The sequence below is a fragment of the Malaclemys terrapin genome, chromosome 2, assembly GCF_027887155.1.
Source record: "Malaclemys terrapin pileata isolate rMalTer1 chromosome 2, rMalTer1.hap1, whole genome shotgun sequence".
NCBI lineage: Eukaryota > Metazoa > Chordata > Testudines > Emydidae > Malaclemys > Malaclemys terrapin.
The window spans coordinates 82553912-82569731 of NC_071506.1; the positions used below are offsets into that span (position 1 = coordinate 82553912).

Here is a 15820-nt window from a genome sequence, read left to right on the forward strand (position 1 = left end):
TGCTGACTGCACCGGGAAGAGACGCTGTCCACGGCCCGCCAGCGATTGGAGGAGACCCAGGAGACAACTGAAGCCGCTGAGTACCAAGGACCTGATGACTCCTGGGAGACCCCAATGGAGAGACTGGTAGGAAGTGACCCCGGGAGTGTGACAGAGTGGTACCTTCCCCTTCCCCTCCCTCCCCCTGGGGAAACTCAGTGTGTTTTGGTCGGAGCCCCCTGCTGAGTTGGTGGCAAACAACTATGCTACTGTGAGGGCCCCGGGTCAGGGCCCCCCTACTGGGGCTGTCGCACCCCAATGATAAAGACTCTGGCTGCTAGGCCATGCTACCCTCCACCTGAGGGTTGCTTTCTGGACTCTGGCTGGTAGGCCCCACTGCCCTGTAGCCAAGGGCTGTGTTATAGACTCCTGCCGTCAGGCCGCATCTCCTTGAAGTAAAGAGGATGCCATAGACTGTGGCCGCTAGGCCCCACTGCCCTGGACTGAAGGGCTATTTTATGGACGGTGGTGGATAGTCCACGCCGCTCATAACCTTAGGGGTGTGGACCGTCACAGATATCTAGAATGTGATCTCAGCTGTGCCTTGCTGCAATACGTCTTCTATATAAAAGAGAAACTGCTTAGGCCTGAAACCTGGTGAACACTTAGGGGACATGGATTTTCATACTGTGCTCACTTCACTGAGTGAAAATGCTATTGATTTCTGAGAATATGGACTTGTTCTTGAAAGATGCTGAGCACTCTGGCCCCAATCCAGCTAAGCACTTAAGAACGTGCTTAACTTTGAGTGGTTCCCTCAACTTCAATTGGGCTACTCGGGTGCTTATGTGCATTTCTGGAGCGGAACCAGAGTGTTCAGCACTTTGCAAGATGAAGCCCTTGTGTAATGCATAAGGATGTAGACACGTCTCTAAGGATCACCCATCAAACATCTAAGGCAATGGAGAGGTCTTGGAGACTAACATTTAAACTTTAAATTACTAGGATGGATGAAGAGCCTAAGCCCCTCTCTATAGCAGGGAAATTTTCTAAAACTTTCTCACTGTTCACAATGGTGGCAGCCTTACTGTAGACAGGCTCCCAGCACTTTAAACATCAGATCAATGAGACCTGCTCCTGGAGGGATTACATGACACAGTGATAAAAGGCTGACAGCCCATCCATTCTACACTAGGGTTGTGTAAAAAGTTTGTCTCTCTCACCAACAGGAGTTGGTCCAATATTACCTCACCTGCTCATATCCTTGGCCCAACATGGCTACGACGACGCTGCAGACATTTAAGCGCAAGAGGCATTTAATTGTCACTCTTCTTATAGAAGATTAAAAATAACTTAATTGTACCGACTATATCAGATAGGGCATACAAAGATTTCTTGACCCTTCACAGTTAATTAGTGCAATAACTTCTCAACTCAAGTAATCTGAAGGCTCATATCTGCAAATGTCTATGGACATTTATACACAGCAGAGACACCTCAAATCCAGCCATTATTATTTTGGCAACTTATGCAATGCACCCAAAAAGTGTGCAGGTGTTTTACAGATTAAAAAAGAGGCATGCTCCATGCCTTCACCATCAATGGCCTTGATTCTGCAAAGAGAGCAGAACAGGTGGACAAATGGGGCAAGGGGGCTAAGTCAATGGCGCTGTGTGGGTGCAGGGATTTGTTCACACAGTTCTCTGCAGAATCAGGACCTAATTTTCAGAAAGCAAATGTTGTATTAATTATAAATCATTGATACTACTCAAGTAAGTCTACATGGCTAATGAGGGACTTAGCAGCATGAGAGGTTATTTGAACTAGTACAACTACTGAGGAGGGAAGGGGGTAGAGGGAAAACATATTTTCCCCCTGCAACTTTTTACTATTCTGTGAATGTTCTCACTGATGCCCTCACTGTTCACATCTTCCTCCAGCTCCTCAAAATGGTTGTTACACCAATGACCAGAAAGAGCAGTAATGCATGGTAAAAAATTGCATGGCAATGGCAATTTCAAAACAGTCAGTCCTGTTTTCTGTTTCTGTATGGGGGAAGTTGGAGGTGGGGGAAGGAGGGGAAGCAAGCAAGCAAAGGCTGTTAAAAGCTTAAAGCATTTACAAGATATCGGCAAGTTTAGAATCAAGCAACCTGCAAGTCTGACAACTGCAGCCAGGATTACAACTTTTTTGTAACAAACTCTTTTAGGGGAGGTTATAAAGGGATTTGGCAGAAGAGCTACTCAATAAGTGATGTATTGGGACAAAAATCAAGAAGAGTGCTTAATAGCCTCTACAACCCTATAAGCTGCCCCAAGACCTATGGCTTTTTTTTTTTTTTTTTTAAATTCAGTGATGGTAAAATGGTTCCGTATTTCATTTTCAAAAACTGAGAAACTGTATTAGCCATTGAACCCAATGCTTTTAGTGTGACTTGGGGCCCATTTGTGTTCAGGGACAGGATAAAAACTTACCAACTTCTGTGCCTTTACCCAAAGTAAATGTTAATCCATAACCTTTGAGTCCATCACGGGCATCTGTTTCTATTACAACATAGGCAGCAGAATAGTCAGGGTCCGGGTGCTAAATTAAAGACCAAAAACAACACCCAATAGCAGAGCAAGAACCTGACAAAGGAGGCTTGACAGGGATTCACCCACCATAGGTCACATACCTCTTAGAGCAACAAAAAGCACTGGCGAAGAGGGCAGCAATCGAGGTAATTTAAGATTTGTGGCAAAATAAATATAAAAGTCTAGGTCTGTGGGACTAAGGTAAGTCATCTCACTGAACAGTGAGAATCATTACAGGGAGAAGCGGATAGATTGTATCACTAGCATTTGATCTGAGTGAACCGAAAAGATTTACACTCCAGGCTCAGGGGGTGGCCGTCTCCGCTTAGCTGTGGGGGTGCCAGTTACAGCCTCTGGCTCTAGCCCCAAGTCCCCTTGCCCTGTTTAACGCAGTATCCCCATATCAGCGAGCTTGGCTGCGCACAGTCTAGCCCTGCGGGCCGGCGCTGCAGCAGATCGGCTTGTTGAGCCCCGCGGACCTGCTGGTGCTGTGGAGGGGCCTGGGGCAGCCGCTGCTCAGCGGGCCTGGGGCTACTGCAGCGCCGGAGAGCGAGTCCCAGCTCTGCCACCGCTGGCTCAGCCCTAGGGAGCCGGCCGCAGCGCTTACCATAGCATCGGAGCCATGGTGCCCCAGGGAGGTGGGGAAGCGAACGTCGCTCACCGCCAGCCCGGTGATCCTGCCCCGCACCATGGCGCGAGCCCCGGGCCCAGCCAGCCTCCTCCCGCGACCACGGCAGCCGCGCGAGGAAGTAACTCGCCAGCGAGAGCTGCTCCCACCGCCCCGCCGGCCACTCTCAACGCTGATTGGTGCGCGGCACCTCGGACACTGGAGGTGTGATTGGCCGCTCGGGGCGTTCTAGAACGTGGAGACCAGGAGTTCTGCAACGCCGCGGAATACGGAGACAGGAAGAAGCGTTTGGGGCGAGCGGACTCCCCGGCTGGAAGGATGCAGCAGTAGCTGCTGAGGGCTGCTCCCCTGCCTGGTCGCCTATTAAACGGATATTGGTACATTCCAAAGTTGTGGTCGGAATCTAAACCGTCACAGAACTGGGACTCCAGAGCTTTGGTTTGGCTTGGTCTGAAAACGCTGGTCAGCGGGGGGGATTCAGCCCAAAGCCCGTTCCAAATCCAAATCCGAGATGTTTGGACCCAGAGATTGGGCCTAGGGACCTTTCCCCAAATTGCACAGCAGAGCAAACCTGCTTTATTTTAGCAAATTTTAACAAAGCAGGGGTTGTTGCATGTCCCTTTTTAAAAAAAACATTGTATATGTTGCTAACGCTTGCAGATGTATTGTGTGATTATTGATAGGCCTGGTCTACGCTACAGTACATGGTTAGGTTGATGTAAGCTGCCTTGCATCGACCTAGCTGTGTATGTGTCTTCAATTAAATTTGGCTTCCACCAATGTAAATGCCTCTCTGTGCTGGTTAGTAACACTACCTCCCCAAACAGCATAGAATCACGCTTAATATAATTAGGACAGCACAATGTCCATTTAGACACTGTGTTGCTTACCTTGACTGTAACTGGTCTCCTGGAGCTGTCCCACAAAGCCTCACACTGAGACTAAAATCAATACAAGCAGTCCTGGTGAGGACGTGCACTGCTGACACAAGGAGTGAAGTGTGCACGTTCACATGTGAATTAATAACTATGGCAGCTCGATGCTGACATAAGTTAAGTGAACATAATTTTATAGTGTTTTTCTTAATGCCCCTGCTGCTGCAGTCATAGGAGCTTTCGTGATTGTGGAGAAAAGTTTAAAAAATGTGACCTAAGTGTGCCCTAAAGGTTAGACAACCAGAAAGCAAATCAAAAGCACCCAAAAGATACTATTTAAAGAGTCTGTTTATTTTGGGGGTGGGGAGGAGGCGGACTCATTTTTGAATGTTTGGGCTTGGCAATACAAGGACTAGCCGTTTATGAGACTGTTTCCTGAGGAACCAAATTACAATGAATGGCAAATTTCTGATATATGGTTTCTTGCCCTTCCTCTGAACCTGGTCACAGTTAGAGGCAGGATACATAACTACTGGTCTGATTTCATAGAATCATAGGACTGGAAGGGACCTCAAGAAGTCATATAGTCCAGTCCCCTGCACTCATGGCAGGGCTAAGTATTATCTAGACCAGTGGTTCTCAAACTTTTGTACTGGTGATCCCTTTCACATAGCAAGACTCAGTGTGACCAGCCCCCCCCCCCCCAATAAATTTAAAACACTTAATATTTTTAACACCATTATAAATGAGGCAAAGTGGGGTTTAGGGTGGAGGCTGACAGCTCACAACCTCCCATGTAATAACCTCACGACCCCCTGAGGGGTCCCAACCCCCAGTTTGAGACCCCCTGATCTAGACTATTCCTGACAGGTGTTTGTCTAACCTGCTCTGAAAAATTTCCAGTGATGGAGATTCCACAACCTCCCTTGCTAATTTATTCCAGTGCTTAACTACCCTGACAGGAAGCTTTTCCTAACGTCCAACTTAAACCATCTTTGCTGCAATTTAAGCCCATTGCTTCTTGTCCCATCCTCAGACTACGGAGAATAATTTTTCTCCCTCCTACTTCATAGAATATCAGGATTGGAAGAGACCTCTGGAGATCATCTAGTCCAGGGGTTCTCAAACTGGGGGGTCAGGACCCCTCAGGGGTTCATGAGGTCATTACCTGGGGGGTTGCAAGCTGTCAACCTCCACCCCAAACCCCGCTTGCCTCCAGCATTTATAATGGTGTTAAATATATTAAAGTGTGTTTAATTTATTAGGGAGGGTCGCACTCAGAGGTTTGCGATGTGAAAGGGGTCGCTAGTAAAAAAGTTGGAGACCCACTGATCTAGTCCAACCCCCTGCTCAAACTTGGTAACAACTTTTTATGTACCTGAAAACGTATGTCCCCTCTCAGTCTTCTCTTCTCCAGACTAATCAGACCAATTTTTTTCAGTCTTGCCTCATAGGTCATGTTTTCTAGACCTTTAATCATTTTTGACATTTGACAATCATTCTAGACATTTAATCATCTTGTCTGGACTTTACTCACCAATTTTCTGAAATCAGTTTGTCAGATCCAGCTGTAGGGGAGGGAGGGAGAAGAGGAGAGATCACCCTCTGCTACTAAACCTGATGTTAGATATTTTCTTTGGATGCAATCTATTTGTAAGTACCACATGCACATGGTATCCACATTACTTAATTCAGTAACAGCCTGTAAAGGCTTTGAGTGCTGAGGCTATTTTAATGACAATGGCTCTACAGGATCCGTTACGCTTTCTAATAATCTACTCATTTGTATGTTAACCCCAGCCAAGCAGTCATTCAGGCTTTGCCTTCATAAATCACTTTCTGCAAACAGCTGTCTTCGTGACAAATGTGTTGAGAAGATTAAATGTAATGTTTTCACCACAGTGTTTCTGGTAATTATGGCACTTGCGTGACTATACTAAATGTTTAACGCGCCATCCATAAATTATGTAATACTTTTTTTATGGATCTGCAAGACCCACCCACTACTTTGTAATATTAAAACAAACACACAATTAAGGACCCACCCATCTCTTAATGCATTATTTAATTTATGGACAGCCCTGAAGTACTTCAAGGTTGAAAATTCCCCCCGATTATGGTTGTACAGGAAATAATGAGGCACCCAAGAAAGCCATCATGGAATCCCCATAGATTGTTCAGGAGGACAAGAAATAGTATTTCCAATAAAATGTCTACTTTTGATTTAAATCCAGGACCTTGAATACTAAATTAAAATGGAAATGCAGAAGAAAACCTCCATTTATGGCACTTGAAATTCTTTATTACAGAACAATGAAGATACATAGAAGTAATAAAACATTAAAATGAAAAATGACGATAATCATACTGAAAGTGAAAAGTAGAGGTGCAGTACAGACTCAACTTGGATAAAAAAAACAAAAAAACATTGCTCTGCTGACAGCAATAGAGGGCTGACCTTGCTCCTCTTAGGCCTGGTCTACACTATGAGTTTAGTTCGAATTTAGCAGCGTTAAATCAAATTAACCCTGGACCTGTCCACACAACGAAGCCATTTACTTCAACATAAAGGGCTCTTAAAATCGATTTCTGTACTCCTCCCCGACGAGGGGAGTAGCGCTGAAATCAACATTGCCATTTCAAATTAGGGTTAGTGTGGCCGCAATTCGACGCTATTGGCCTCTAGGAGCTATCCCACAGTTTACCATTGTGACCGCTCTGGACAGCGATCTGAACTAGGATGCACTGGCCAGGTAGACAAGAAAAGCCCCGCGAACTTTTGAATTTCATTTCCTGTTTGCCCAGCATGCAGAGCACAGGTGACCACGCAGAGCTCATCAGCACAGGTAACCATGCAGTCCGAGAATCGAAAGAGCACCAGCATGGACCATACGGGAGATACTGGATCTGATCGCTATATGGGGAGAGGATTCCGTGCTAGCAGAACTATGTTCCAAAAGACGAAATGCCAAAACATTTGAAAAAAATCTCCAAGGGCATGATGGAGAGAGGCCACAATAGGGACTCACTACAGTGCCGCGTGAAAGTTAAGGAGCTCAGACAAGCCTACCAGAAAACCAAAGTAGTAAACAGAAGGTCCAGGTCAGAGCCACAGCCATGCCGCTTCTACGCTGAGCTGCATGCAGTTCTAGGGGGGGGCCCCCACTACCCCACCTCTCTCCATGGATTCCGAGGAGGGGGTAATCTCAGCCATGCCTGAGGATTCTGTGGACGGGGAAGAGGAGGAGGAGCTTGCTGAGAGCACACAGCACTCTGTTCTCCCCAACAGCCAGGATCTTTTTCTCAGCCTGACTGAAGTACCCTCCCAAGGCATTATCCCAGACAATGAGGCCCATGGAAGGGACCTCTGGTGAGTGTACCTTTGTAAATATAAAACATGGTTTAAAAGCAAGTGTTTTTTTAATGACTAATTTGCCCTGAGGACTTGGGATGCATTCGCGGCCAGTACAGCTACTGGAAAAGTCTGTTAACGTGTCTGGAGGTGGAGCAGAAATCCTCCAGGGACATCTCCATGAAGCTCTCCTGGAGGTACTCCAAAAGCCTTTGCAGAAGGTTTCTGGGCAGTACAGCCTTATTCCGTTCTCCATGGTAGGACACTTGACCACGCCATGCTAGTAGCAAGTAATCTGGTATCATTGCATGACAAAGCCTCGCAGTGTATGGTCCTGGTGTTTGCTGGCATTCAAGCAACATCCGTTCTTTATCTCACTGTTATCCTCAGGAGAGTGAGATCATGCAATCGACCCACGATGAAAGAGCTCATCTGAATGAGTGGAAGGACACGGTATCAAAGTACAGGAAAGATGCCAGTGAACGTGAGGCCATGAGGGACGCTTGAGATGAGAAGTGGCAGGCTGCAACACTGGGGTTGCTGCGTGATCAAACGGACATGCTCTGGCATCTGGTGGAGCTTCAGGAACAACAGCAGGATCACAGAGTGCCGCTGCAGCCCCTTTATAACCACCCTCACCATGTTCCATAGCCTCCTCACCCAGACGTGTAAGAACGCAGGGGGAGGCTCTGTGCACCCGCCCATTCCACCCCAGTGGACAGCCCAAGCAAAAGGCTGTCATTATTTTGAACTTTTGAAGTGGCCTTTTCTTTCCCTCCATCTTCCTCCCAAACCCCACCCGGGCTACCTTGTCAGTTCTCTCCCTATGTTTATAATCAAGTAACAAAGAATACATGATTTTTAAATGATAGTGACTATTTCCTTTGAAAGAAAGCTGTGATTGAAATGGGGAGGGTGGTTTGCTTACAGGGAATGAGTCAATCAAGGGGGCAGATTTTCATCAAGGAGAAACAAACAGAACTTTCACACCGTAGCCTGGCCAGTCGTGAAACTGGTTTTCAAAGCTTCTCTGATGCACAGCGCTTCCTGGGGTGCTCTTCTAATTGCCCTGGTGTCTGGTAGCGCGTAATCAGCGGCCAGGCGATTTGCCTCAGCCTCCCACCCTGCCATAAAGGTCTCCCCCTTACTTTCACAGAGATTGTGGCGCACACAGCAAGCAGCAATAACAATGGGACTATTGGTTTGGCTGAGGTCTGAGCAAGTCAGTAACATGCACCAGCAACCCTTTAAATGTCCAAATGCACATTCTACCACCATTCTATACTTGATCAGCCTGTAGTTGAACAGCTCCTGACTACTATCCAGGCTGCCTGTGTATGGCTTTATAAGCCATGGCATTAAAGGATAGGCTGGGTCCCCAAGGATAACTATAGGCATTTCAACATCCCCAACAGTTATTTTCTGGTTTGGAAAGTAAATTCCTTGCTGCAGCAGTTTAAACAGATTAGTGTTCCTGAAGACGCGAGCGTCATGAACCCTTCCTGGCCAGTCCACGTTGATGTTGGTGAAACGTCCCTTGTGATCCACCAGTGCTTGCAGCACCATTGAAAAGTACCCCTTGCGGTTTATGTACTGGCTGCTCTGGTGCCAAGATAGGGATATGGGTTCCCTCTATCGCCCCACCACAGTTAGGGAATCCTATTGCAGCACAGCCATCCACTATGACCTGCACATTTCCCAGAGTCACTACCTTTGGTAGCAGCAGCTCAGTGATTGCTTTGGCTACTTGCATCACAGCAGCCCCCACAGTAGATTTGCCCATTCCAAATTGATTCCCGACTATCTGGCGTTGCAAGCTTCCACAGGACTATTGCCACTTGCTTCTCAACTCTGAGGGCTGCTCTCATCTTGATATTCTGGCGCTTCAGGGAAGGGGAAAGCAAGTCACACAGTTCCATGAAAGTGCCCTTATGCATGCGAAAGTTTCGCAGCCACTGTGAATCGTCCCACACCTACAACACTATGCGGTCCCATCAGTTTGTGCTCAATATTCAACCTCACACTTGGGGTACATCTATACTTACCTCCGGGTCCGGCGGTAAGCAATTGATCTTCTGGGATCGATTTATCGCATCTTGTCTAGACACAATAAATCGATCCCAGAAGTGCTTGCCGTTGACGCCGGTACTCCTGCTCCCCAAGAGGAGTACGCGGAGTTGATGGGGGAGCCTGCCTGCCACGTGTGGACCCGTGGTAAGTTCGAACTAAGAAAGTTAGACTTCAGCTTAGTTCGAAGTGGGGGGGTTAGTGTGGACCAGCTCTTAGAGCCCACATCAGCACATATTCTAGCAATTTCAGATATTCTGATGTGTGATCGCTTTAGGACTGCTGCAATGCCTCTGTGGTTACAAGGCAGCTGGCACAGCTTTTGATGTCAGGGAGCTGTTGACATGCACGTAAGTTTTCCAAGGTCATTTACTTTTGAGGCTGTGTGCATGTCTAATCTTTAGAGCAAGAGCCTAGGAGGGGAAATGTGTGAATCAAACACTAAATTTGCTGAATAAATATCAAATTGGCACTATTTAACTCATCAGAATTTACCCCTCCCAGTTTGCTGCTAACAGCAAATAACTCCAGGCTTGGAGTTTATGCCAGCTATGAACCCTGCATCATCACAGGGAGAGCAAAAAGAAAAACTGCAGCACGGCCCCTCTCCCTTTGAGAGGAATAGGAGAAGAATCTTAGATGAGCTGGAAGTGAAGATCCTGCCTAGCCCCACTCCTTCCTGGACCTTGCTGGTGATGGTTGCAGAGTAGATAGGAGACAAGAGAATGAAAACTGCCAGGCAATCACCACACCCTCTTAATTTCAGATAGCAGAAGAAGTGTGCGCACATCTGTGTGGCTTCCCAGCAATCAAGCCAGGCTAACTCGTATAGCGTAGATCTTACTAGCCTCTTTAGGATTAGGAACTTCCTAGCAGCTAACCCTCTTTCCCTGATATAAAGACCCCAGAAATGTAAAACAGAGCCTCAGCTTTCATTTAAATAAAAGGCAAACATTTTTAAACTTGAGTTAAGCTAACTTGAAAAGTAGGGATTTAAATTTGTTTGAGAGATGCTGAGCACCATATCTCCCACTGATGGCAAATGCTCAGCACCACTGGGAAAAACAAAGTTTGGCCACTAATCTCAGTGCTGGATTTAGCTTTCTAAGTTGAAGCACTGGAGTTTAAAACTGTTGTCCTAGCTTTCCCTTTTACTTGGTCAAAGAGCCCTGAAAACAAAGTTGCCAACTAAGTGGGAGGGTTGAAAGCTTGTCACTGATTTCACTAAAGATTACAGATTATTCACTACCACCACCCCTACGGATGTCCAGGGGTGGGCTGTGATCCTGACTTTTTGAGGACTCCAGCTCAATTTGGAATTGCATTACTGCTGATGGCACTAGGGCTACCACAAGTTTCCTCCTGCCAGGTAGCCACTCACAGCTAGGCTGGCACATTCGCTGAACACACAATGCAATTGATAAACATGGAAAGCTCAATAGCATGTTAGACAGCAGGAGCTAGTGGGCTATATGTTGGCCAAGAACAAAGAACGCTGGCATTTAAACATCTCCCTCCTTGCCCATTCTTTTATATAAAAATAAATGTTGTGTTTGGATGTTAAACAACCCTCCCACAACAGGAGGACATTGGCCCTGAACAGTAGTGTGTTCATGGTAGACAAGTCAGTTAGGTGTAGTAGAAATAGAGAGGCTGAAACATATGCCTGGTGCAAGGCCTGAGACCTGAACCAAAAGTCAGCAAAAAAAAGTTATGCTATGAGCAACAGTCGGGCCCTGTCAAAAGCAGATGCTTGCCTGCAAATCAGTGTTTGGTACACGAACTCAACACTGGTATTTGCTAGCATTGCTAAAACACACATTGACTATGTAAACACATTCCAGCAGGCCAGCACAGGAACACCTCAACCTAGAACACAATAAAATGGTTTGACAAAAATGAAAAGTGATATTTGCCTGAAACATCAGGAGAAAAGTACAAGGGAAGGTAACAAATGTGTCATGAAACGCAAACGGTGATACGCATGTTGTTGATCCTAAATTGGTTGTCTCAGTCTATTAATGTTGGGATAGGTTGCCTTAATCCTTCGTCTGGTCTAGGGGACAAAGTGCCACCCCTGACTGAGCTGGTCCATTGTCAGAGGTGTACATGTGTTGTGTACCTGTAACCATTGAGCTGGCGCATTAGCACTGTGCTTCCTCGGCAATACATCTGGCCGGGTGCCTTCGCTACTAAACCAAGTCTTGTGGTCTTATTGGTCGATTCTGTCGGAGCCTGCTGTATAGGCTATCTGGCCAGAGCCAGTACAGCATACAAAAAGAACATACGCACGCAGCCGAACATCTGACATTCGGTTTCTGAAGTAGTGATGAAAAACTATTTGGAAGACCCACCCAAAACCAGCAAGGTCAGTTCTGGTCACATAGCTTGTGCTCCTTATCAGTTTGTTGTACATGCAGTCAGCTGTTGAGGAGCTAGCAGTTGCCTGAATCCAGTCTGATGTCTTCAAGGTTGATCTCCTCGTTTTTGAGAAAGCCACAAGTGATAGGGTAAGTTCTCTCCCCAATTTGTGGCATCATCATCAGGGTGGTCAGGTTACCTTTTTTTTTTGGGGGGGGGGGGGGGAGGTTCAGCAAAACCAGGAACCATTTGTGCAGCTGCTATAAGAACTGGCAGTTTCAAACTCTAGAGCAGAGAGGAGTCCCAACATGTACATGACTATTAGAAAATGTCTCAGAAAATGAATTCAGTGTGGGGGGATGGGTGAGGGGGGTTGGATAAAGAGATGCAGAACCTGGCACTAATTCAAATCCAGCTGAGGTCAAGAAAAAATAAAAGTTATTACCATTGAATGGATATTCATGGCCTCGTGCAAAATGCACTAGTAGACACATCCACATCATAGTTAGTGTACAGTTGTAGACAGTTTCAGCTGTCTTCAGGAATGAAGAATTAAAAAAAAAACAAAACCTATTGCCAGGGCAGAGGAAAAACTTTCAGTGCTCCCGTGTAGCTATCCTATGGATAAAGAGAGGACTGCAGAGTTGTCACGCTGGCATCTGTTTGCAGCATTATTGCAGCCGTTTGTCCCAGAATATTAGAGAGACAAGGTGGATGAGGTAATATCTTTTATTGGACCAACTTCTGTTGGTGAAAGAGACAAGCTTTCAAGCTACACGGACCTCTTCAGGCATCTATCCATCTTTGAACAGAGTATGTAAGTTTTTATTCAGGTCCTCTGATTTCTCCCCAGGTCGCACTGTATACAATCTAAAACTGGCCCTTAATTTTTTAAAAAGGAAAATGGCATTTAGGACCGTATGTTTTTTTTCTCTCATCTAAAAATAAGTCAGAAACTCAGAAGAAAGTGGCAGCGTTCAGCAAATGTAGAGGAGGGTGCAAATGATCCGAATTTTTATACTGTCGAGTTTATTCTCATTTAACGCAAAAGTATGACTGAAAGAAAAAAATTGTTCTGAAAATAGATCTTTATACAGCAGAAATAAGTTTGTACACAAAGTGACTAAAGACAATTGAAATCCTCAGTTTTGTGATAAACTTAAATCACTTACAATATTTTGATTCATTTCAACGAGAACTCCCAGTGTATTCTGCAGCAAAGCTGTTGCATTTTGTGGCAGGTTGGTGGAAATGCAAAGTTCTACAGCACCTTTAAAATTTCTGTTTTAAATATTTTATCTAAACATGAAAACGAACAATTCCTTCACTATACCGAGGTACTTATTTTGATATTAAATTTAGTTATTTTTAAGTTCTATCCACATTTCCAGTTTTTAATTTGCCACAGATCACCACTTTTAGGTGTTAACGTCATCTTAGATCAAAGGGGAAGGTCGCAGCTCTCTGAATTGTTTCAGACTGTCTGCAAGTTCATGAAGACAACACTGCATTGGTTTATGTTTTGTTTACCTTTTCGAGGTCCTCTTCACAACCCATGAGAACTACAAACAAGAAAAAAACCACTATGGCACAATACTATATGAGGGGTACAATTCCATAGCTGCAAGACTCAGGAATATACAAGGCCCTTTTTATAACTATGCTAAAGTAGCTACTTATTTTCTCTAAAGAGTAGGCACATACACAACGTTTGTACTTTTGGAACTTTAATTACTCAAAAGTAATATAAAAATACTAAAGCTTGAGAACACTGCATGATAGAAACAGTTTGAAAGTCTTCCACAAAAGAAGTATATGACAAAACTGATGAACAATGATTTGAGTACAATTTTTACCAGAAATATTACATAATTGTTCCCATTTAAAAATCAATAATAAAAAATAAACATTGATACACTACAGGAAATACTAAAAATATGGTAAACTTCGCAGCTTATAACTTGTGTAGAAAGAATCTTTTGTTTTGTAATTTTATATTAGAATTGTTTGATGTAGCTTAGAAAACATTTTGAGTAGTACAGTCTTAATATACAGTGGCCCTCCTCTGCAGTTGGGAATTTGGGATTGGCTGCAAGTGCCCATTGAATGACAGTGGTCATAGTGACAGTGTTTCTTAACTTTAGGAACACGGTTATGTCTATCACAAGAGCGGATTTATGACTTCCAAGAACAATTACACAGAAATCAATAATGGCTGTTGACAACAGATAAGGTACAAGAGAGCCAAAAAATGCTTGTCTGTAGTAAGGTGATGCCCAACTAGAGGATTTTGTTTACTTCGGAATTTCTCTTATGGGAATTCACATAATACCTGTTCCTTGTATGGGGCCAGAGTTGTAAGATTAGATAGGATTTGTTCTAAATGATCACTACTAAGAAGTTTTGAAGTGCTCTAGAAAAATCTTCACTTTCACAATAGATTTAAACACACCACAATTCAAATCTCTCAAAAAGTATATTAAAAATAGCTTCAACGGCGGGGGGGGAGGGGGGGAGGGGGATCAGAACTCAATTCTCTGCAGCTTCAAAAAAATTTCCTCCAAAAAGCAGCAAGCAGATGAAGTAGTTTTGAAATCAAACTATTTTATCTTTTTTTAAATAAATCAGGTGCAATGAGGGAGAAATTTATTTTAAACCAATTCTGCAAAAGAATTCCACAATGCCATACTTTATAAAAATACTTAATTACATAATTAAACTTATTACGATTATATAAAAAGCGTGAATTTGAACTTTTTGTTAGGGTAAGATCCATATCAATGTCTTGAGGTGAAAGATGATTAAAAATAAAAATTTCATATACATACAGAAGCTCTTTCTGGAGGAGTTCTATAATACACAACCATTTACAATGAACAAACTCATTAAGTTAGTGTTTTATTTCTTTACTATACAAATGTTATTACAAGGAACTGTTCCATTCAGTCATTAAAATCCAATTAATGCCAGCACCATTTTCTGGCATTTTTATTGTAACTGCATTAATACATAAACTTGTACGATCGTGTTACCCATTTTAAAATATTTAGAAAAAAATTACAATTCCATATAGTGTTCTTGGTTTTTTACATAAAGCCCTTTTAAAATTTGATAATCACACGTGTATAGAAGATAAGGGAAAATCAAAATGATGGCACTGTTCTTACAAAGTTCCATTTAGTGGAGAGATTTAGTATGAAGAACATAGTGTAAACATGTGAAAAACAATTTTTAGTACCAGAACTATATTGCCCACATGCATGAAATTCATTTGTCAGATAGTGCTACACGGATAGTATGATCATCATCATGATACTAGAGAAAACTATTTAGTTTAATAATTAAAGTATGTTAGCTTAATTTGAAATTCCAAACTTCATGCCACCAGATGAACAGAGAACATGAAGTTATTGCTTAATATATCAGTAGTTGAAGAAAATATCGTAGATGTAGTGTGAGCTGAGCTGAACGCCAGCAAAGGTTTGTCATCACTGTATTATGTCAATATTAAATATACTTTATCCCTCTAATTTTTAGGCCTTCACATTTTCTTCTCCTATTTATTCTCACTTAAATAATTCTGTGTGTAAGAGTCTTTATAGTCAAGAAAAGCAAAAGTGCAATCAAATCCCTGAACTAGTGTCGTTTTACATTTGTGGCACCCATCACTGTTAATACATAGTAGCCACATCTCACAGTACCAAATCTGTGTTTTAATGTGTACTGTCTAAAGGTGACCATTTACCAGCTAAGATCTTGATCTTGCAATGAGCTTTGTTTAGGTAGTCTTCCCACACAGAGCTCATTGTAGGACTGGAACTTAAAAGATTAGAGAATTGTCCCTCTGATTGTACTGTATGGTTTCAAGTTCAAACTTTATCATATTTTATCAACACAACTTTATAAAATATTACCTCATTTTATAGTTATCTTCATTATTCTTAACTATGCAGAAAAAAATAAAAATGAAAAATCTCTCATGCTA

General features: G+C 43.6%; 1 protein-coding gene across 4 annotated transcripts in view; it reads right to left on the minus strand.

Moving 5' to 3' along the window:
* ENOSF1 (enolase superfamily member 1) overlaps nucleotides 1–3308 on the minus strand; it is a 28255-nt gene extending 24947 nt beyond the window's left edge. For 2 of the 4 annotated variants that reach the window (XM_054017896.1, XM_054017895.1), the window contains exons 1-2: nucleotides 3160–3308; nucleotides 2454–2562 (exon numbers count right to left, since the gene is read on the minus strand). In XM_054017896.1, the coding sequence (XP_053873871.1) occupies nucleotides 2454–2562; nucleotides 3160–3243 (193 nt within the window). In that variant the 5' untranslated portion in view covers nucleotides 3244–3308. The remainder of the gene's footprint in view (nucleotides 1–2453; nucleotides 2563–3159) is intronic. The other 2 variants (XM_054017894.1, XM_054017893.1) reach the window with 2 other exon arrangements.
* Between the last annotated feature and the right edge of the window lie 12512 nt (nucleotides 3309–15820).